The sequence below is a fragment of the Pelmatolapia mariae genome, linkage group LG7 (genome assembly GCF_036321145.2).
Source record: "Pelmatolapia mariae isolate MD_Pm_ZW linkage group LG7, Pm_UMD_F_2, whole genome shotgun sequence".
Classification (NCBI taxonomy): domain Eukaryota; kingdom Metazoa; phylum Chordata; class Actinopteri; order Cichliformes; family Cichlidae; genus Pelmatolapia; species Pelmatolapia mariae.
In genome coordinates this window covers 29,591,582-29,615,725 of record NC_086233.1, presented here as the reverse complement: position 1 = coordinate 29,615,725, position 24,144 = coordinate 29,591,582, and the positions used below count along the sequence as shown (strand labels likewise).

The window sequence follows — 24,144 nt, the reverse complement described above, 5'->3', positions numbered from 1 at the left end:
ACAAAGAAAAGAAGAAACTGTTCATGCACACTTGAACAGGAGAGGCATTACAAAAAGTTTTCAGAGCAATTCTGAACACAGATTACACACAAAAAAGGCTCATTGTTTTAAAAGATATTTTCTTTCCAAGCTCCTTAGACTTTAAAAGATATGCTTTTTTAATACTGGTAAACAAAAACTATAAACTATGTTGCTTTAATCCTTAAAGCTGACCCGCTTTAGATGTCCATCTCAAACTGGGCATCATCACCTATAAAAGAAAAAAAATAACAACAACAAAAAATGGACAATTAAGAGAAATAAGAGTTTAATGAAGTTTCCTATGTAACGTCGTGTGCACATTGCTCATATTGAAGGTGATACAATCACATTCAATCGGTTGCTATGAAACAATGTGTATTGCCTGACTGGTTGGCAGTGGTTCCTAGACACTGCTGGCTGTTGCTGGATAAAACTAGTTGCACGCAAGGTGCTGCATCAAAAACCTTCTAGTGATTGCTTTGGTCGCTAGCAGATCACCACAGCTACCTGCAGTTTTCCATGTTTGTCGTCAAATACTAAAGAAAGCGGACATGAAGAATGTTTGCCTTCAAAGTTTCATAAGGTGCAAAGTTTACTTTGAAATGATTGGCACTTAAGAAATTGTTTTCCCACCTGCTGCCTTCAACAACCACTCAATCAGTCAAGGAATCCTTATTTTTGCCAAATGGTCACAGACTGGTCTCCACTGCAAAGCTTTACCAGCTCATGTGTATTTTCCCATCTTTATTATGCACACATGTTTACCTGCGCTCTCCTCTGCATGCACGCTGTGCTCCGTGTTGTTGCTGAGCGACTGATCGGGCTGGTTTGTATCGCTGGAGGCATTGGGCTTGAGTGGCCGGGTGACGCCTGGGATGTCAGGCAGGTTGGGAGGCGTGCGAGTCAGGGGAGATGTCCGACACTGCAGGAGGAACTTCCTGTCGTAGATGATTCTGGTACCTGCGGGTTAGCATTTTCTTAAAGTGATGACTATTTGGCAAAATTCCGGTACAGCAGATAACCCTTGTAAACACTAAAGCAGATTTCAAAATAAAAATAACAAGGAATAAATAAAATGTAAACAATGATGAAATAAAATACATATTAAAACTACTACTATTAATCTAAACATTAAACATGTTGGTGCAGATATAGCTTGCTTGCTTTTCTCTGCTAGTGTGACCCTACAATGCACAGGTCCATACATGCCCATGACATTTAGCCTAATTTTGCAGCCCATATCAGCTATGTTGGGACATATTCAGTGACTCACTTGTGTTTTATCTGTGTCCCACCTGCTAATGTTACAGGACACAGTATCAGTTGTAGTGGGCATGTGCATCTGAGTCAAGTTTCTCACGACCGCTGAGGGAAAACATTTTCTTTTTTAACTTTTATCTTTGCAGTTGAAGCTTCCCAAGGCCCCAGCTTGTCAATGTTTAAAATAAAACAATGGCAGCCCCCAAAATGAGAAAAAAAAGGGGTCAAAACTGAGCTTACTGCTGGTCCAGGTCTTGAGTACCGCCTCATATGATCTCTGTTGTGTTTAACTTGACCAATTCAATTTAGATTAAAATATTTTCTTTTGGCTACAGCTTTAAAGTTTTCTGAAATTTTCACATTAGCAGTTGGCATTTTATGTTGGTTGGTAAGTAAGCTTTTGGATTTTTTTTCTGTGATTTCTCTCAACTGACAGAAAAGCGTGTGATGTATAATCACTAGTCCCACTTGTTCATGATTAATACAACCAGTGTGTCCTAATGGAGGCCATGTTTAGTAAACATGTTGCTACTGCAGCTCAACAACAGCCTGCTGTAATACCAGGACTATAAATAGGATGTGACTGAGCACAGGCCAACATTTGACCTTACAGTCGTAAACTGTATATGCAAGTAAACATAGGCTGCACACTGCCCTTACTCTTGGATAATGACACTGAAGCTGCCATTCATAAGTGATGACTTCCACATTAGATTAAAGCTTATGCACATAAAAACCTCATGCAGAGGGGGCAAAATGCTAGATTTTGTAACCAGAGCCATCAGACACATGCAGTTATAAGTCTCCAATCAGCATAAATGGGAAAATAATTAAGGGAGGAGGAATAAAGCCATGTAAAATACACTGAAATAATCTCTGGTATTGTTAAACAACTGCAGTATGTGGATCCATAAAGTACTGCTTCTGCTAGTTTTTATACTTTGGGATTACACCAACACTGTCAAACATTAACAAGACAACATGACAGGACCTCGGTTACCTCCACTACCACGAACTGTTTTTGGAGCTGGATTTCAAACATAACTCCAAATCTCTCTCTCTTTTTCTTTTTGTCAGGCACAAGTATACAGCACTTTTTGGATATCTTTTTAAAAAAAAAATTATCCTACTCGGCTGCACATTTATTTAAATGTGAGTATGCCATTTTTAATACCTGCACAGTATTTTTTTTATGTTGTAAATTTGTTGTAAAAATCGTATTTCTTGTTTTTTTATTTTATATTCTTTACTTTTATGTGAATCTACATGCTCCATCTGCCTGTCACGTTACTGCTGGAACACGTGGATTTTCCCAGTGGGGGACTATAAAGGATATTTCTATTCTATTTCTCTGTCTCTAAATCATATTGATAAGCTAAGTAAACTGCAGTGTTATTTTTTCAGTGGCAAAATGTTGGAACTTTTTTTAAATTCTGAGATATATAAAAGAAAATAAACTGTCTTTATAATTGTTTTTTTTTCTCGATTAGCATCTGAAGAGGAAAATAATTCACATGTGAGAAAACCTTTTGGCTTTTGAGACCAAAACAAAAGTTGGTGCTGCTGCTGCTTTCTAACTTCTTTAACCCTCTGCATACCCCTGACATGTACAAACTGTTCAAACTGCTGCTTTCAGGTAGATGCTACAGAGAGCTGTTTACTCAACCAGCCGCTCAGGCTGTCACTCTGATGAACACTGTGAAATAACCCACTGTTGTGTCATTCAGGTCATATGCACATATGCATTACTGAGTTTTGCAAGTACAGTTTGTATAGTTTCTTAAGACTTTCTGTAACTTGTTTTTTTTTTTCTTACTTCTGGCGTGTACTGCCTATTAAAAAAAGCAAATAAAGAGTAAAAATAAATACAGATTATTCTGAATCCCTCTCTTTCCTCATTCTGGACATCAGTACCTCCAGGCGTGGTGCTGAACAGAGTTCCTCCCGGGGTCGTGGAGTAGTCGTTGGGCAAATGCGCAGCGTCGTGGATAGCGACCCGCCTGACGGCTGGGATATCCCGGCTCCTGGTGGCCTGGCCTCCCGCTGACATCTCTCAACTCTATGCGCTAATGACACTCCACAGACGAGGAGAGCTGCATGTACGCCCGCAGACTGAGCATGGAAAGCTACACTATGCCTCCACGTGCTCTGAAAAACCCCAAAACAACATCCCAGGCACTTCCTACAAAACGACACGTGGGGCGGTGGGCTATGATTGGCTGAAACCAAGGGGCGTCACTTGATGTTGACAGTGGATGTTGTAGTTTTTTCCTCCCTCCTAATCTGCAGCAATCAAATACATGCAATGGTACATTTCTGCAAGAACACTTTACAGCAACAGCAACAATAAAAATATATAGCATACACATTTTATAAGACATTTGTCATGCGATTAAAATGCACAACTGTTCAAAATGTACAAAAGATTTTCAAAACCGACACAGAGGTAGGCTACAATCATGCAAATGTCTACAAAGGGACTCATATATATCTTTAATTCATAAAGCATAGTTTATGGAAATGTAGTGATTTCAATGACAAAGAAGTTCAGTTTGTATACTTACAGTGGATGATAGCGTAAATGGCATTCTTAAGCACATTCCACAAATCAGTATATGATCAACTACAAAAAACATATTTATGAAGAGAAAACACACTGTGACAGTTAAAAATATTAATCATGCTCTTTTTGAGTTTCTTTCTTCAGCCTTTTAACCATACATGACAGTACAATAAATTAGCAGTCTGTGCATATTTGTACATTTGGCAGACCAAAAGGATCTTTCTTCCTTCTTCTTTCTTAACTGCTTAACACTAAAAACTGATATAACAAATGATTCAAAGAAGCTGAAGCCAATCCTGTTTATTCAATCACCACTTTGTGGGGAAAAGAACAATTTTTATATATTTTAGACGTGAGATATTTGAAGTTCTCGTGTATGTATGTATTGTGTATGCGCAACTGCTTTGGGACATTTTCCTCGAAAATAAGGTTTCAGATGCATAAGAAGGGAATAAATATTGCATAAAATTATTGAATCTGTCGAATAAAACGAAGATGCATGTTTGTAACTTCTCAGACATACAGGACACACGTCTGTGTCTTGACGTGTGAGACAGGGTACCAAATCAGTGATACAGTCCACAGACTAAAAAGACTGCACTTAAATACACTTGCTGCGAAAACAACACGCCACATTTATGTCACATCTTTGTTTATTAATTCTTGTAAATGGTTTGAGCTGGTGTACAGGGTAAGATGATCTATACATATCTTCATGTCAGAATGACTCTGATTGAAAGGCTTGTATACATATTCACGTTGGTTTATCCTCTCTCCGGGACAATACAAAAGAAAAGAAAACAAGTGGTCATAGCTACAAAGCCTCTACATTCCCCATGACGTGGACGTCGGCCTAGTCTAGATAATGCTTAAAGAACATCCATAATAACTCTATGAGGGTGCATAGCATTCTAATTAAATATATTTTGTCATATATTTATACATATATTTTCATAAAAACATCTTTTTTTTGTGCATGTGCGCAGTTGCATTCCTTAGGATAGAGTAATATGATATTGCGTTTACATTGTCATGTATCCATTCTAAAGGAGTATAGGTGATCTTTATTCTTTGCAACAGTTAAAATTTTACAATACTCTTTAAAATACATTGCTGTAGGTTACACGTCCTCTCAGATCACATGCCTGGGAAATTGCGGTCTCTCTTCTTCCCGCTGATCCAACCAGGATTGGAACCAAACATCATGATCATTATCATCATCATCATACACACACACACACACGTTCCACACTCACAAACACTCGCATACTGTACATACAAACACTGGGGGAGTGCACAGGATCACAGACAAGTTTAATTCAGACGGCAAATCCAAATTATCTATGTATGGAAACATAATTAAACTACTTCATACATCATTTTGCTTTGCGGAGACTTTTTTTTTTCTTCAGGATTTCGAATGTGACTAAGCAGGAAGACAGCTCCTTAAAGTCAAAGTTATGATCCTTAAGATTTTAGTCCTGGTTGACGCCTCTGCCTCTGGGTGAAGCAAGCATGTTTTAAGAGTACTGACTACACTCAAAAAAATCTGTTGTTGGATGAACACATTTTAATCATCTATTTCCACGTGATTTTACCAAGTACAATAACCCATTTTTGACCATGTCAAACCAACACATTTGGCATTTGGTGGTTTAATGTAATCAGATTACGTTGGATCAACGTAGTATACTTACATTGACTTGAAGTGATTTATTTAAATATATAGAGTGAAATTTGTTTTAATTCATGCTACACAAGTTAAAAACTTTAGGAAAACACAATGAAATGCTGTTGTTTGAACAACTACTTTGTTAGTCAAGGCAATTACTGCTAGTCTTGCTTAATGAACCAATATGGGGGTTGATGATTTCATAGAAACAAACAATCATTTGCACTTACATTCATGGGTAATTTAGAATCACCAATTAACCTAACTCTAATTACACACTGCAAACCAGACAGATTGTGGATTTGAACCCAGGCCCTTCTTGCTGTGAGGCAACAGCACTAACCATCACACCACCAAGCTGTCAATCCAGGCTTAACAAAACTGGGAAAGCTATGATTACAAGGCTTGATGCAGAATATTCTGTACATTTTTGTCCTTGACAGGTTACACCACAATAAATAGCGATAGCATACACGTGGTGTGGGTGTAGTTGTCTGCCTCTTAAAACTCCAGCAATTTTCCTACAGTTTGACATCTAATGTGATCTTGTGAATTTTTTGAGTCCAGGCAACTAACCACGCTTACTAGATTGTATCATGTCATCTCAACAAGAACAAATTAAGTTGCTGAATTTCATGCAGATGCTAAATGATTTAATTGCGTTCACCATAGAAACATGAAATTATTTAGTTCAAATTACAAGTTTGAATCTTGTACATGTAACAACCACCAAATTTCATTTTTTGAGCGTATAAAAGATGGAAATAGTTTCTGCATGCGAGCCAGTGCCTTAAACCTGCATTCTTTATAATGGCCAGCAGGGGGCGTTGGAAGTCAAATTGTATCAAAGTGTTTGGACAAATGACCCCACTTCTCATTTGCTTTAATGCCTCAGTTAAAAGAAAATCTGTTGATTTAATGATCTATATTGCTAGTTTAAAGTATTATTTTATAAAATAGGATATTCACTTTGTAAATTATAGCCTCATTTTTATTTAAATAAACGATAAAGTGTGCAGTGTCCCTTGGTTTTTCCTGCCAGATCCAAACCTTGCTTGTACCATCTGGTTCCAAGGAAACACAAATTAACAACCAAAATGCTGAAATTGAGGCTTCAAAGTGGGTCTCTGCAAATCAGTGGGTGAGACATACTGTGAGATTATGGGAGCTATGGCCAAGTTTTTATAAGATGTCAGTGACCAGATTTGCAGTCACTTTACAAATAATATATCAGTTAAGTCCAAACGTTTTTCCAAAGTTTCTTCACATACAAAAGAAAAGCAACAGTTCAATCAGAGCTCCAACAAAATCATGGGATTAGCACTAAACTTTAGGACTGTTGCATGCATCCACCATTTTACATCCACTACGGTCACACAGTTTTTTCATGAACCAGTTTCTTGCTGCTGATAATAGAACTACTCTACTAAGGGATGCAAATTGAAAAACCTCTGACCTTTAACAGCATCAAAATACATTTTATAGAGTATTAATCTTAAGGATTAAAACCTCAACACAGAAATAAAACATCTGGATCCAACCCCCATTCTTGTGCTGATACAGTAAAAGTCTTAAAGACTAACAGAGTGATTGTGGGAGCTGTGAAGTCGAGTGGGCGTCTTGTTTGTCATTTGTTGACTTTATCTTCAGCATAATGGCCAATTAGGTAAGATTACACAATAACGTGCATTGACAATTGAAGTTATACATATGAGAAGATAATTGTTTTATATTTATCTGGTGAAAGGAAAATCTTTTGCCTGTGCTTCAACAAAATTTATTTGGCTTTTTTTTTCAAATCTGTGACAAAAAACAACCAACCAACAAACAAAAAATGAGTAAAGACAAAAATAACCAACAGTGGTGTCACAGCAGGAGCAGCGCACCAGCGAGGTTAAGGAGACATGCTGGCACTGACCACACACTCAGTGTTTTTTGGTCTAATCTGAATCACACAACTAAACTACACACATACACACACACTTGCACCAAACCACCCTGCTCCACCAAGAAAAAGTAAAAAACCAAACCAAACCAAAAAAAGCCCACGCATCACCATCCCACCTCAAACAACCCCAACAGAAAACTCTAAATCGCTCACTTGTGTCCCACATTTGTCTTTGAGAGGATGACTCAGAACTTAGAAACAAACATCTTTTGTTCTTTCTGATAGAGCAGAACTGAAAACCTGAGTGAAGTAACAGTGGAAAACGTGCTATTATCCGATGAGGTTCTCGTGCATGGACTGGGCGTGGAAAGTAAGTGCATTTGCGTGATGTATAACCAATGTGTTCATTCATCCGGTCTCATTCATTCAGGCTACAGTAGCATTTACAGTACTTATGGGAGATATAGGTGATTTTAAGGAAATGCGTGCTACTATGATGTAACTCCTTCATGCTGCTGCCAACCAGTTTCTGCATAAAGTGTTTCAGAGGTGATGAGCTGATGATTTACAGAAACACAAGTTGAATTATCCAGGAAAAAAAAAAAAGAAGGAAAACAGAGTTAGGTGGATTCCACCTCATGGCAGCAGCAAGCTTCTTAACAGATATTAAATGAAGATATCCTGGTTTATATTTTGCTACGTTAAGTGCTGAAACACAAACACTCTCCGGCCTCCAAGGTCTCGCACTGCTACAGCTGAGTCATCTCATCTTGCATCAGTACGTCCTGACTCACTCACTTCAAGGGCGAGCTTCAATGCCAAATGCTGTTCATCCAGATACAGTTTGTGTCTTCTCTGAGGAAACCAGTCTTTTACAGTTGCCGTTCCATCTCCTCTTCATGTTTTTTTTGTTTCTGTGTATTATTGCTGTGGCAAACTCCAAAGAAAACAAGAAAAAAAAACAACAACACTGACCAGGCAATAATTATTTAACCGTGTGATCTATGTTTGTGTGTTTCTGGAAATGTGTTCATATATGTTTCTGTGCTTTTGCCTGTGCTATATATGAATGTGGGTCTTGACAGTTCACGAGTCTGGGGTCAGTGTTAATAAGACGATCACAGTGCTACCTGTCTGTCCTCGCTGCCATTTCACTCTCGCTTAGAAATCCTCAAATCACGGCATCGTCACACGAATGAGATCCTTCATGTTTTCTTCACCACAATTTGAAATATTGACTCAAAAATTCAACAGTGATGCGCTACAGCCACTGCAAGCAGATAAAAGAGTAAGCACAGAGGGTTTGGAGGACCTTTAGATGCTGATGGGAGAGGACTGTGATTTGACTGCATATAGACTGAGGCTACTGATAGATTATGGGTGAAGGTAAAGTACGCTACTGGGGAAAAAAAAGAAAACAAAAAAAGCAATGGAAGAGCACAGAAAAATTTGAGGGAATAGAAAGTCAAGCTTTGTGCCCTCAGAGCTGCTGTACAATGCAATCGAGCACCCACACTTTTTCCAAAGAAAACATTCCCGCTGTCTGAAAATATTCCCCCTGAAAACACGAGGGGAGCTAGAGGTTCATTTCTCATCCGCAGTCAAACAACGCTGAAACCCAAAGTGGACGAGTTCCAAAGAAACAATGAGGAGCGATCTTCATCCACAAAGGAAAAAAAATTAAAAATGTAAAAAAATGCACGCGGACAAGAAGTCACGAGCAGGGCAGCACGGCGGCTTTCTCATTCCAGCGCTGAGCACGCCGTGACATTACAGGGACAACAAGTCAATCATGGGGAAGGGCTCAGCGCCAAGCCGGAAGCAAGAAACACATGCGGTAGAGAAAAATACACGCACACACACATACACACACTGACACATGTCCACGTAGCATAGAGTGCATATATCACATTTAGAATAACAGGGCAAAGGGTCCAGTGAAAGAAGCGTTGGGAGGCTCAGCAGAGGCTTAGCTGTATAGAGAACCATCCATTGAGGGACTTCTTTTTTTTGGCTGTAGTGTTATTGGACTCAACTTGCTGAAACAAACCACTCCAGTTGGGGGAAAGAAGGCCCTTAAAAAAAAGCCTGTAACCCTTATGTGGGTCCGCCCCCGTACCTTGTACCCCTTCAGTTTGTAGATAATGACAGTTCAAAAGGGCATGCACCAGCAGTCATCATGCGATTACAGTTCACAGGAAGCACTTTGTTGCTTTTTTTTTCTTAGTTGTTTAACTAACATTTATGTTTTTTTGTATAAAAAAGAAAAAGAAACGGTATCGTCATGCCTTAGTCTAGTTGATATTTTTCTTTACAAATATTATAAAACTACAAGTTTAATTCCTGTTTTTTTTTCTCCTCTTCTATTTTGTTTTGCGGTGGTCCATGGTCACAGGTTGAGGATGATTCTGTTTGTTTTTTTGTTTTTTTTAATAGTCTGCACTTCCTCCATGCTCATTTTCCTCTGCGGTCCGGTCGTGTTTTCGTGGAGGATGGTTTGGCAGTGGCTTTCCGGTCCTACAAAACAGAGACAAGGAGTACACCAGTAGATATGCATCACATGGGCTAAATTAGTCTTCTATAAAATCACTGCCAAAGTTTAATGAATGAGACAAAACGACGTATGAGAGATGATTAGGCTCTAACAGACTCCAACAGGGTGCCGTAGAAGGCATCTATCCAAGCACTGGGATGCACTAGTGCTTGTGTCCCATACCTGAAGGGCTGGGCAGAAAGTGTATTTCAGTGTTTAACTCTCCGCAGACTGCTGCGCTGCACTGACTGAGCGCCCTTTCTCACATCCACCGCCACCTGGAGCAAGGAGGCAGGGAGGAAGGAAGGAAGGAAACAACACTTGGACCAGTTAACGGCTGAAGCCTCCATGTGAAACCAGAGCAGGAAACTAACTTGTCTGCCCACCTGGCCGCTGTGGCTCACAAATTCACCATCATTTCACAGTTAATCAGCCAATCAGTCACAAAAGATTTCATGCCTTGCTGATTCTGATATACAAATGCCCGTTTTTCTAATGTCGTTTTTAAAAAGCTTTTTTTTTACGATGATCTCTGAATCATAATTGGTTTAAGTTCATATCTGCTGTCAACATTTGCCTTGTGGCTGCTGTTAATTTCCCACCCTGTTGGCCAGGCTTTGTGAATAACTCACAGTAAAAAGCACCGGGTTTGCAGTGCTTGGGTGTGACAAAAGGTTATCAGTGTTAACTAAAACTGAAAGTAGGTGTGAAGAAGGTTTTAACTAAAGTTCAAATTTAAACTAAAGCATATGAGAATTTTTACAAAATGAACTAGAACTGAAAATATACAGAAAATAAATAAATGCAATTAAAAATAATAATAATAGAATAGAGCGATGATTGTCCCATTCCAATGGCCTGAATGGCCAGCGTGCGTCAAACTTATATAAGGGGCAAAGGTGGCTCATTACTAGGTTTGCCAACCGTCCCTTAAAAAACGGAATCGTCCCGTATTTAGAAACAAAAGTACACGTCCCGTATTGAGCTAATAAGGGACGCACTTTGTCCCGTAATACAGTGAGAATCAAAAGTAGTCTATAAATGTTAATGGAATTAATGCTTTGTTTGAAAACATAATTCCCAGCCCCTCTCCTGCTTTGTGACCAATGAGCTGACAGCACACTTATGACAATTCGAGTATGACAATTCAGATTACCGCTTATCTCATTGGTCGAGGAAAGGTCGCTTACGGAGAAAATACCCGAAGACAACAGATGACCACAACAAGAAGCATGGCCAACAGGGAAACAAACGCCGACACTGCGGTGCAAGTCTCGGACGACAGTACACCTAAAGCTGGGCAGACACTGTGCGATTTTCAAACTGCACGATTGACTCGCAGGGGTTATAAGTTGGTAGGTCACGATGCAGGGTCTCACACTATACCGCCCGATGCTCTGATGCGACCTGAGTGCTCACACTGTGTCTCCATAAAATGAAGGTTATAACAGAAAATCTGTCGCTCGCTCTCCCTCTTTGTCTTTCACTCACACAGACACGCACACCACCACCATCAACTTTGCTAAATTGCTAATGAAAAACGTTGATCAGGCAGCTGTGATTGAGCAGCAATGTAAATCCAACTATTTTCATGGTTGTTGTGGTCCTGATAATTTTGTGATGCCACATCGAAAAGGCTCGGATGAGCTTTCCAAAGTTCTACAAGTTGTGCCTCCATCGCTTGTGTCCAGATCACACGCTGCACAGCCGTGCTGCTCCGTCTTTTTCACCGACGTTTACGTGTTTGCGCGTGAGCAGTGTGAGCGCTGCGGTGACACCCTCACGAGCGATTAATGATCGGGAGCTGGTCGTGAGGTGTTAATCGCTTCTCGTTACCCCACGTATACTACAAGATGCACGATGAAGGCCAAAATCGGGCCGATCACCAAATCGGTCGCACGACTCAAAAATTGCACAGTGTAAGCCCAGCATTAGACCAGCAATGTTTGTTCTCCTCAGAGAAAGAAAAAAAAGGCTGCAAAAGTACAGGCAGGAATGGGAAAAGGAAAACACCTGGCTGGAAAAGTGCACGATAACACCTATAAAGCACACTGCACTGTGTGCCGGTGCACTTTTTCCATAGGCATGCTTCTAATGGTGGGCACATGAAGAACATGAGGGGCGTGAAAGCTCGGGGAACCCTTAACCAATTTTTTGTCCACCAGGCCACGGCAGAAGCAGATATGGTATGTAAACACTGGTTTGTTTTTTTTAAACCCTCTGGTTAAGGTTAATATGGGCATGTGCAGTGAATATCAGCGCTATGTGGCCAGAAGTGTGATAATATAATTTATTTTGTGTAATAAACAATTGCAAGGATAGATGATTACAACAAATAGATGACTAATCCATAAAAGTAATACATGGATGAATAATGATGATGAGTTATGATGCGTAATCATGGGAACAAGCGGGTTTACAAACGGCAGCAGCTGATTAGCATTAGAAAAGCTGAAATAATACCTCAACTGAAGCCAATTGCACTAAAAGCACTATATGTGCACTGTTACAAGAATGTTTTTCGTTCTATTGTTTTCTATTAATTTATATAATTTTAAGTTAAGCAGGACAGAGTTCTTTTAAAGAAAGATTTACTAATATTCTCAAAAGTTAAGCATGACAGGCTTCTGTTTAAGAAAGAGACCTGTTTTATTGTGTTAATGTTGTCATTTTGAGCTAAAAATAAATGGCTAAATGATCATTTGTTTCCCATATGGTCATATCACAAAGAATATTCATCTAGTTAAATCAAATTCAAGTGAAATGGTTAAAAAAATAATTTCACACACCAAAAAAAAGAGCTACAAAATTCACCACACTGGGAAGGGTGAAGACAACTGGGTTGCCCGGCCCTGGCCACGAGGTGTCCCTTATTTATTTTTCAGGGAGTTGGCAACCCTACTCATTACAGCCAAAGTATGCAGAAGTGCTGAATGTATAGCATATCGAATCTTTAAGCAGATTGATTACATCAGTAGAAGACCACACCAGCAGCTAACTCCTGACGCTACAGTCTTTGCAGGCTCACCAAAACTGGATGAAAGAACATTGGAAAAATGTTGTCTGGTCTCATAAGTCTTTCTACCACAAGATAAAAACGGCAGGGACCACATTTTATGCAAATAACGTGAAAGCATGGCTCCATCCTGCCATACATCAGTGGTTCAGGTTTGAGTCGATGGTGTAATGGTGCGGGGATATTTTCTTGGGACACCTTCAGCCTGTGAATACTGACTGAGCAACAGCCTACCTAGTATAGTTGATGACCACCTCCATCCCTTTATGTCCAACTTCATTTGCTGCTTTTCTGATCTTTCATTATACTTCCCCAATTCTTCCTGTTCATAGTGAACTCCATTGCAACTTCCCTGTCCAACTTTTCAGAAAGTCCTGCAGGCTATGTGCTGTTGAATTTTGGAGCTTTGCAGGCAAGCACATCTGCACTGGTTGCAGAGTCACAATCCTTCCCTTTGTGCAGCCAAAGACCTTTGGCAAATGTTTTAGTATTTGTCAGTTTGGTCAAATATGTCAACGCAATATGCACAAAGACATTTCACTGCTGTGAGTCAAGGCTTTGCATTGTAATGCCTCTTGGAATTACTTACATTTTGCCCATGACAAGCACCCAAATGTCACCATGAAAAATAAGTAAACTCAAAAAAAGCAACTGAACAATCAAAACTAGACTGAAATGAGCAAATCCACCATGAAAGCTGAACTCAAAATAAGTGAATAAATAAAATTACACAAAACTCATAAGAAATACACAACAATTATAATGTTGGTATGACCATGATTCACTGCAAATGAAAAAAAAATACCCACAAAGTGACTCACCTTTCTAGCAAGTGCATTTCCACGTTCTTCAACAAACTGTGCCTCAGCAACATACTCCTCCTTCTCCTCTCTCTGTTAAGAAAAAAAAAGGCCACAATTTATATATATTTATAAAATCCATTTCTAATTCTTAAGAAGGTGTTCTCAATCACAAATGTTAAATCATATCAATGGGCAGCTTTTAATTGGATGTGTTGAGCTGTGCAACACATCATTCTGCTCTGGTTCTGTGACTGATTGTGGTCAATCATCTGTTCTGATGATCGTTCAGTGAGATTAAGCTGTTGATGATTTTTTTTTGAAAAATCAAACTGAATGACGATCTTCCCGGTTGATCATTAAAAAAAGAAAACATGGAAAAGATGTTCCCCCTCCAGGCGCAGGGAGCGGCAGGCGGTCGGCGTTGCAACCTGACCTGTCCCCGCCTCTGCTCCTGTTCCCAAGCTCGCTGGCCTGCCTCCTGATGAGAGAAGCCCAGCCCCTTGTCAAAGGGCTGCGTGCCCTGCAGGAGGCGCCCACGCAGCACATGAGAGTAACCAGTGTCACACACCGGAGTCAGCAGAGCCTCCTGGGCCACGTGCAAGCCTGGCACGCTGCCGTCACGCGTTGATGACACCGAGCCCACCCAGCCTTGCAGGGAGTCCTTGTCTGGCATGTAGGGTTGAAATGCTCCTCCTCCCACCATCCTGAAAAGCAGAATGCGAATAGACCAGAGGGAAGGGAAACAAAGAAAGCAGATATGTTAATTCTGAGTACAGGCAGTGGAAAAGAAACATATATAGAGTGATGGCGATCACACACAGTTGACTTACCGGTTGTCTCCGTTGTGCTCTGTAGCTCGACCCAGCCCAGTTATCTCACACCTCTGGGAGTACACCTGTTGGCCTGAAACAACAGAAATCCCTTCCACTGAGCCCAGCCCTACCATTCCACCTCCTCCTTTTGTTCCTCCTCCTACAGCCACACTCTCCACTCTCCTCATGTCCGACCTCTGACCTCCCAGCTGGCCATTTAGATTGACCTTGGGAACGGCACCACTGGCTCTCACCCTGTCCCTTTCCGCCAGTGCACTTGCTGGCTCCTGTGGTGCCTCCTCCTCCTCAACCTCCCCTTCCTCCTCCTCCTCCTCCTCTTCCTCCAGCTCCATGATGGAGCCGCTGGCCCCGCTGGCTCCACTGCTTGGGCGACCCAAGCTGCAGGGTAAGGAGAGTGTGGCGCCCTCTGAGTCGTCAGCCCGACTGCTGCCCTCTAGTGACGAGTCCTCCACTGTAACCAGAGAGGGGCTGACCCCTGCTGGCCACACCTGAACGTCCGACATCTCCATTAATGTGTCTTCCTCTGTGGTGGCAATAGGGGCGCACTCGAGGCTGGAGACCTCTTGCCAGTAGGGCTCCACGCCCAGTGGAGATGGCAAGCTGTACTGCATGGAGGCTGGGGACAGAAGCTCCTCCTGCACCAGCCCATAACCTGGAGGGAAAACAGGAGCGAGACAAGAGATAGACTAACACCAAGCAGGCACAGCCACTGAGAGGGTGGGGAGGTGGTGGGACAACTGTTTCTCCAACCTACCAGCGAAACAGTGAGGCTCAGCTCTGTCCCAATATACCAAGACAAAAGACTTTCTCTTAATCAATTACTTATCAATCACAATTTAGAATTCTAATTTAGGATTAAGATGCCTTGATGCTAAGCCAGTAATTCTGACTCAAAGACTTGACTTTCAGTTAATCCCAGCCAACATGTTGCTTTCACGCTTTCGATCTAAAAGGCAGAACACAATGATATTACTCAAAAACTGTTACTTTGGCTAATCGAATAAACATTTTTTTCTTTTCAAGTTTGCAGAGCTATTCAGGTAACTGTCATTGGGACACAGCAATTTGTGAGGTGAGAGATAAAAGAATTTGGTGAGTCATCCATTGTTTGTGAGGTGAGTGATGCTGGGCTCTAGCTTGCTCCCACTTTCGGAAAGTGAATCTGCAGAACAGAAACTGTTCCTCGATAAGAGAAAAGAAAGATGAGTGTAGGGTTCTTTAATTGATTGTGGGGTTGGCACGATATTCTTTTTTTAATAATTTAAGGCTTTACTCTCATTCCGTTTGAGTAATATTTGTCCGAAGCACTCATTAGTATAAATTTTCATCCTTTTTTGTTTTACATCAACATTTTATTATAATTTTTTTTTTTTATGGTAGGTTTAATTGAGGTAAAGTATGGATTTTCCACATAGAGGATTGCACGAATTTTGTTTTCGGTGCTAAAGTAGCAGCTGTGATACAATTGCCAAACTTGTAATAAAACATCGCTTATCGTTCCAACCCTTTTCACAAGTCTCTGCGGGGGAGTCAGCAGCATCTTGCAGATTCTGGAGAAAAAAATGCAAGTTACTGCCGCATTCTCCCCGACTGCAGCTGCACATCAGAGTCATGCATTCATGTGTCTGTACGCCAAAGATCCCCCTGCCCAACACCCACTCAGAAAAATAAACAAATAAAACAAGTCACACACACACACACACACACACACACACACACACACACACACACACACACACACACACACACACACACACACAAAGACACACACAATTTTTAATTTAAGGGTAACTTAAAAAAAAAAAAATAGAATCACTGCATAATGTGTTGTTTAATCTTATCCTGCTAAACCATAAGTCGTTGACTAAGACTAAGTCGTTGATTATATTAGATCCGATTAGATTGGTTTACACATTTCTATTATTAGTTCCAGGATGACACTTGTTATGCAGCTTGTTGGACTACTTGACAGTAAATTCTGTGTGGCAAGATTAGAGAAACACAAAAAAGACGCACAAAAGCACACAGTCAAATTCACAGTCACACACTGTAGTTGGTGCTAATTTATATCATACATATTTTAAAAAGAAAAGTCAAATTTTGTTAGAATCTTTATGTAATCTCATTGAGATTTGACATTATCTGAGATTTTCGTTTCAAAGCTTGCTTTATTTTCTATGATAAATAATTATATATTAATTATACATTTAAAAATATATTTTGATGAAGTGGCATTTTAATGTCTTTTTTCATTGTTTATTTTTTAAAACTATTTTTACATTTACTTTATACTACTACTACTACTACTAATATCTAAAAATAAACTTGCATAAAAGTAAAACATTCTGAATGTAAAATCTTTCATATTTTTCACATTTCATTTAACTCAAATTAATTCGAAGCTTATAACCCATATGTTGATCTTTGGTGATACTTGAACATGGTAACACTTACATTTTGACACAAATCTGGATTAGTTAATTCCGTTAACAAAATATTTTTAATAAACTAGTGTGTCAGTGAGTTCAGATGAATAGAGACTTAACAGTAAAGTTGTATTTCACCCATATGAAACAAAGAACGGCACACTGACAGATCACAATGATAAACCACTGTAAAGCACAAAGTAGAGGCTGTGCCGTAATGTGAGGTTGCGGGCCGAATAGACAACCCACAGAATGAGTATAGTATGAGGTTAAACTCAAAATAATACTTTTAGTTCAAATGTCTTCGTGCAATGAAACATGTTAATTCCTGTCCTGATCCTCACTATATCCTGGCATCAGGGACAGTACACATGAACTAAATACAAAAAAAGTGTGTAAACCCTATTAGCATTTAATGTGTAATATCTTTTTAAATACACTTTTAACAGAATCAGTCATGAATTTATGCCCACCAAGAAGGCATCCTGATATCTCTTGGTACTAAATGGAAAATGCTCTGACGTTCATCTGTGGAAACAAAACACAGTTTAAAGTGAGACGTAGCTGAAAGTTACCACAGAAAGTTTCTTAGACCTTCATGCACCGCTACTTTTGTTCATTTAACCATAATTTAATGTAGTAATGAGGCTATGGGCAAAAAAATGACTGAGTAAAGCAACATAGCAATTCTACCTTGTTGTACTATCACTAAAACTACTTCTGTATATTTCAATGACACACTAATACTAATTATCACAGTATGCACATCTATGGAGCTAAAAATCTAAACCTTTTCTGATGTGATCCACAACACTGTAATGGGTAAAATACACCTTTACTGTGTAAAGTAATTGTCTCTCAGAGGTTATGCAACAATGGTCCATTGTGTGGGTACACATGTGTGTGTTTCTGGGATGGTACAGGGCCAGGATGATCAGAGGTGGCATCAGAATGAAGTGAGCAAGGAGGGAATGAATCAAAATTAGAATGAGAGTTAGAATGAGTTAGATGAATGTGGGTTAGCCCTTCCCTTCACTCCTGCTGCTGAAACACAGACACGCTCACACAGGTGTCAAAGGCACAAAATGTAGTGAAGCACAAATAAACTCCACAGAGAATCTCTACAAGAAACAGAAGAGAAGAGCACTACACAGCACACTTTACCACAGCAAACACACACTCACACGCACACATACATGTATAAACACATAACACTGCATTCATTTAAAAACACACAAGGAGGACACACACTTTTAGCTCACAGGTGAGGCTCGGATGTACAAAAAAACCATACACACCAGAATCAACACACACCTCACAGTAAAATCCCTGCTGGCAAATAACGTTCACACAATGTTAGCAGCAAAGCCATCATCAGACTTGGGCAAAAAAATACTGCATAGAAAATTTAGTTATAGATAATTCATGGCATTTTTTTTCATTGGTTACTGGATTTAGCTCTTTTAATTTTACATATAGTAACTGCCAAACCAATTACTCAATGGTACCGTTTCTTTAAAAAGTGTTAAACCACTCAAATTGTAACTTACCAAAAAATAATATTTGTTTCACATGTGATTATTTTGCCCATGAATGAAGATGTCGCATCACAGCAACATTGTATGTTGAGCATTATGTGCTATGCAGCTGACCATGTGTTATAGCGTAGCATTAAAAAACACACACCATTTATTTTACAGGAAAAAGAAAAAGAAAACATTTGTTTGTTAATATAGCATTAAATAAAAGACTGAAATACATCCATGAACAGAGAAAATATTTTACACTGTGAAGAAAACGTCATACATTGAAAGCATGCCATGCACATAAAAGATGTCACAAACAGCAAACATTATTCTGTTCAAGAAACTCTGCGCTCAAACGCACAAACACACACACCCACGCACACCTGTACAAATGGCCATCTTGTGTTGGGGTTAAAATGAATTTTAAAATATTTTTGTGTAACTAAAATATTGAACTTACTCTCTATAAACTTGGAAGAAAACTAGAAAAAGTATGAATAAATTTCAAGCTCGGCTATATGACGTCATTTTTACTTGACTTACTTTGAATAAATTAAGTCTGAAACACACACACACGTGCACACGTGCACAGACACACAAAGATATTGGAACAGCAAAGCATGCAGCATGCACATGCACAAACTGTAGTACACACACAGAGCTGTTTTAAAGAGGAGGAGAGGGTCCCCACTCGACTGAACGAGGGAGGAGCGCGGGAAAATAAGATGACAAGAGAAGAGGAGGCCCAGAGGTCAACATGAGGTCATATGAGGTCAGAGGTCGGACAGGAAGAGCTGTGAGGAGGAAGAAGAGCAAGAGAAGGGAGGAGGACGAGGAGGAGCGGGGCGGCTGGGCAGCAGATATGACATGTTACAGGTTCAGAGAAAAAAAAAGACAGAAAGTAGGACAGGATCCCGAGGAAAAGACAAAATTTCAAGACTGCAAGACGACATTGTCGCTGTGGACCAATGTCTGCTGTCGATCAAGCACAACGTGACAGGTGAAATTTTATCTTGTTCTCAGACAGAAGAAAGAGAAAGAAAGAGGCAGGGACAGAAACAAGGTATGGAGGCCCAGAGCACACTGTCATCTGTGCACCAGCGCCACTTTTGACTAGTGTATCCATCCCAGACAGGACACACAAGGGCGTGTATGCACACACACACGTGCATGTATGTGTACACACACGCGCAGAGCCACACATACACCCACATCTAATCTACAAAATCTCGAACGTTACCCATATGTTAACTGTTGGCTGTTTTGCAAACGACTAAAACCCCTGTCAGAAAAAATGACTTATCCTCGTTTCTCATATTGAGTCAGAAGAGTAAATGCCATCATGTTTAGGGCTCAAGTATGAGGTGTGAAAAAGTGTAACGTAAAAAGAAAAAGTAAAAAATAAATTAAAAAAATGAAAATAAAATGATGTGTGCCCCAGTGAGGAGAGGCGGTGTTACTGCATGCTGCAAAAAGCTTGCTTCATGGTGGAAGAATGACACCATTCCTCAGACCTCAAAAATGGTATTTGAGAATCATTATCATTGGTTTCATCATCATCATCATCATGTACAGTACAGGTCATGAGCAGCAAACCACCATGCAACCCAAGTTCCCTTCAACTTACCCCTTCTGAAAAACGGGGGTCTAATAACGCGTGGCTTGTGCACTAGGCGCGATGGCCTTGTGTCCGTGATCTCTTGTGGGGCAACAGAGACAAGGTAAAGTGGCTGTTACCCAGACTCAGAGAAGGCAAGGAGGGGTTTTCAGAGGTGGAAAGTAAATGAGAATAAAAGCCTCACCTTCTTGGGCTGAAGAATTTAGTCTCTGATTTTTGGCAGTGAAGATTTTTTTTAGGAAATAATTTCCTTTCTATGCTTTCCACAACTTTTTGTGGGGTCCCACTGTGTTTTTTCCATTTACATCTGCATTTCCTGATATTTTGTGGATGTATCTATTTGGAAATGACCAAGTACACCAGATACTGCACCTGGTCGCAGCAGTAAATTGAGCCTCTCATTATTGTTGCCTCTAAAATCTTCTTGAACAGGAAATTCCTGAAAACTTTCCATTTCTGACGGTTACAAACCATCATGAGAACACCAGTCTTGCAATAAACATAAAAAGTATTGAACCCTTTGTTTTCTGTAATTACAACACATGTAGCTAGAGAAGTCAATCTATTTAGCAATACAAAATACAAAATTAAGGCACAGTATATCTTTGCTAATTAACTGTAAAGAGGTAATTTATTAAAAACAAAAATGTTGAACTGACCCTTCTTATATGTCCTGTGTGTAGGATGTTTAATGTGTTCCTGTATCTTACCATTAATGACGCTGGGGGACAACAGAGTGGAGTCGCGGTCACCAAGCCGACAGGCGCCCTCCTCTGAAGAACCAGGTGCCGGTTGCGGAGCCTGACCCTCCAAAGAGGTTACAATATCTGCACGATCGATGTTCTTCAGAGCAAAGTAGAGGCTCTCCACTGAGAGGCAAAGGTTCCATGATTTATCACTCAACTTTTCTTTTAAATATCTGTCACATGCACAGATCAGGATGCCCCAACACAGAAATATTTGCACTAGTCAAAGTTTTAATCATTTGGTCTGAATTTTAAAGGGATCTAGTGTTAACTTACTCTTGGCCCTTTTGCCCTCTCTGCTGGCCCACAGGTTGAGCAGGGCAGAACTCTGGTCCAGCAAGGAGTTTGGATTCTCCACACGGATCCTATTGATGTCGTCCACACCAAACTGAAGCTCTCGTGCTAACTCTAACGGACACAATTAAGAATAGAAAGAAACATAAAGCACATATTTATACAACTAAGCCAAAAATACTACTGTATAACCACTCACAGATGAAGTGAATAATCTTAGTATAATGGCACATCTGCAGATTTGTGATATATTAGTAAAAGCTGTTGCTCGTTCTTAGTCACCAACTTGGATGGGAGACTTTGATAATGAGAAACTTGCTAAATCCAAATAATTGGGTTGGAGCATAACACAAAACAGCAAGACGTGGGCTCCTGCTGGTCATCAGTGGTGTGGTCTACGGGAAGGACAAACATAAGTAGGATCTCTGATCTGGACGTGTAACAACTGGCAGGGGTTTCCTTAATATTCGGTTTAGTGGTCTACATCATAGACCGGATCTAAAAGATGTACCTAGCCACCAGGACTCATTAACCCACTGGTTAATAACTGTTCTTTTCTCAGTTGCCATCTTGACGTTTGCAAACAGTATGTGATGAGCGACTCTTTGATCCGTCTGAGAAACCGAGGAACACTGTACACTAATACAGTAGTGATGTGTCTGTTACAACATAGTCCTGCCCTTATACTTGTTTTTCCTAATTTTCTAAACTAACAGGAACCATTGACAGCCTCATATCTGATTCATATAGAGCATATATCTATATCTATATATCTATATATATATAGATATATATATATAGAGAGGAGTTCCTGGCCAACTCAATGACTGCAAGGTGCCCAGGCCCAAATCACTGTGCTTAACAGCTGCTATGAGGTGTTAGTGCTGATCTGTTGTGGTCGGTTTCATCCAAACGTAGCTCTGTACATTACGGTCAAATGTCTCCATTTTGGTTTTGTCTGTCTAAAGGACATTTATTCAAACGTAACTTTGCAAACTTAAGCCCGTTAGTGTTTTTCTAATTGTGTTATTATGAACTTTAACATTTAACAACTGCCAACTGAGGCCTGTAAAGTTTGAGATGGTGCTCTTGGTTTTTTTTTGCAGTTTTTATAAGCATTGCATGGTCCAACTTTGTAGCTATTTTCTATTGAAGCAGTCAGGGTGCATGTAGTTTTTCACAGCGTGGCTTTGAATTTCTTTTTCAAATGGCTATATATCCATTTTATATACAGATTGTACAGTATCCAGTGTGACTAACCTGCCCAGCTTAAACCCAGCTGTTCGGATATGATGTTGATTTTGAGCTCAGTCCTCTCCATGGCATTCACTGTGGCTAATGAGAAAGAAAACCACACAGACAGTTTAGAAACACGTAATACAGCACACAAGTAAAAGACATTTCAATGAGCTGATAGTTATACTACTGTTTTACACAAAAACGTATTTGGGAAGTCAAACAGATCTTGATGTGTGGAAAAAAATATTTTTTTTAATTGGGATGAATTTTTTAGACTTTTTATGACTTTTTTAGACTCTTTTTAGACTTGGTAGTGTTGAAGCAAATGTTATTAAGAGGTGGCTAGTATTGACTCATTTTCTTCTTGTTTTTCCAATTCATCATCTGTACCTAAAAGACAGTTGCAATACGTACCTTGACAAAAGCACTGCTCTGTTGGAGGAAATAAGCAATACCAACAACAGTGTTTTTTTACCTATATAATTCTCAGGGTTAGGACATCATTTGACAAGGGAAGGTCATAATTTGGGGTTCATTCAGGTGCTATTCCTGCTAACCACAGTAGCATTCAGTAACCATTAAATAGAGACTGAGGTGCAATATAGCAGCGCTGTGTATTTGATAGACAGAAAAGGCCTTTATCCATTCACCCTCACTCAGCACCATTTAAACCAATCAGAATGGTCATCTTGACTCTCTTTAGTTACCACAGGCCAGTATAAGGGCTCATCTGTCTTGCTCCACTGCGAGGTCCTGCCCATTCTCAGTGCTAAGCTATAGTGCTAATGCTAACAGTATCTGCTGCCATGCCATTGGAAATCGCAGTGGAGACACCAGCGCCATGCAAAACCAACCACAGAAGTCATTCATTGATTGTCACAGCTACCAGGACACTCAGGACTGAAAAAGGCTAAATTGCCATGTGCCATGGAGCCATTTCAGGTCATGTTGAAGGCGGCTGCTCATCTTTTGGCTGCACATTCAATATGTTTCCACTAACTGCACTGCAAAAAACTTAGTGGGATACTGTAGAGCAGTACATTGCATCCAAGGCTCAGTTGTTGTGCCATGCGTGCACACGAGACAGGAAAATAGAGAGGGCAGAGTAAGAAGCAGGGTTGTGGGTAAAGTGGCAGTGCAACATTCAGTGCCCATCTCCACTGTGTGTATATCCGGAGAGGGCTGACGGTCAAGCATTGAAGGACTTACCCACGCCGGGCTCGTTCAGTGCACTGTAGCGTTCTCTCAGAGCAAGAGGGGTTAAAGTTCGTCTGCGCTCCTCACTTCCAACAACCTAAAAAATTGAAAGAATTACAATAATTAATCGCCTAACACAGAACTTTTGAACTTTTAACAAACACCCATGTCACCATGTTTGACCCATGTAACATTAGACAGATGTAGCACTTCAGACAGACTCCTGGCAAAGTTATGGTTGATATTAAAATAGTAATCCAGGTAAAATGCAGTAGACTAGATTAAAACACTTTAAACCTTTAAAATAAGGAGTCTCCATACCTTTAAGGTAGCCTGTCAGTCCAAGAGTAAACCCTTTGTCAAAAGGATTAACTGATACTGTGTAATGTTATACTGCTTCAGTTGTATTATTGTACATTTATTTTTTAATGGAATCTCTTTTCATCTATACAAAATTAATAAGCACAAATATTACATATAATACATAATAATATATGTAACACACACAT

At 39.9% G+C, this 24,144-nt stretch overlaps 2 protein-coding genes across 5 annotated transcripts in view; both read right to left on the bottom strand.

Moving 5' to 3' along the window:
- Positions 1–3,447, bottom strand: LOC134632165 (eukaryotic translation initiation factor 4E-binding protein 1-like). Its single transcript, XM_063480813.1, has 3 exons — positions 3,196–3,447; positions 787–981; positions 1–250 (listed from the first exon to the last, which is right to left on the bottom strand). Exons 1-3 carry the CDS (start codon positions 3,329–3,331, stop codon positions 219–221), a joined length of 363 nt encoding a protein of 120 aa, XP_063336883.1. The 5' UTR covers positions 3,332–3,447; the 3' UTR covers positions 1–218.
- Positions 3,448–3,867: 420 nt separating this feature from the next.
- Positions 3,868–24,144, bottom strand: part of LOC134630947 (ankyrin-1-like) — an 81,582-nt gene continuing 61,305 nt past the window's right edge. For 2 of the 4 annotated variants that reach the window (XM_063478770.1, XM_063478772.1), the window contains 9 exons: positions 23,648–23,732; positions 22,460–22,534; positions 21,182–21,313; positions 20,870–21,028; positions 14,587–15,241; positions 14,325–14,460; positions 13,775–13,846; positions 10,121–10,215; positions 3,868–9,921 (listed from right to left, as the gene is read on the bottom strand). In XM_063478770.1, coding sequence (XP_063334840.1) covers positions 10,147–10,215; positions 13,775–13,846; positions 14,325–14,460; positions 14,587–15,241; positions 20,870–21,028; positions 21,182–21,313; positions 22,460–22,534; positions 23,648–23,732 — 1,383 coding nt within the window. In that variant the 3' untranslated portion in view covers positions 3,868–9,921; positions 10,121–10,146. The remainder of the gene's footprint in view (positions 9,922–10,120; positions 10,216–13,774; positions 13,847–14,324; positions 14,461–14,586; positions 15,242–20,869; positions 21,029–21,181; positions 21,314–22,459; positions 22,535–23,647; positions 23,733–24,144) is intronic. The other 2 variants (XM_063478773.1, XM_063478771.1) reach the window with 2 other exon arrangements.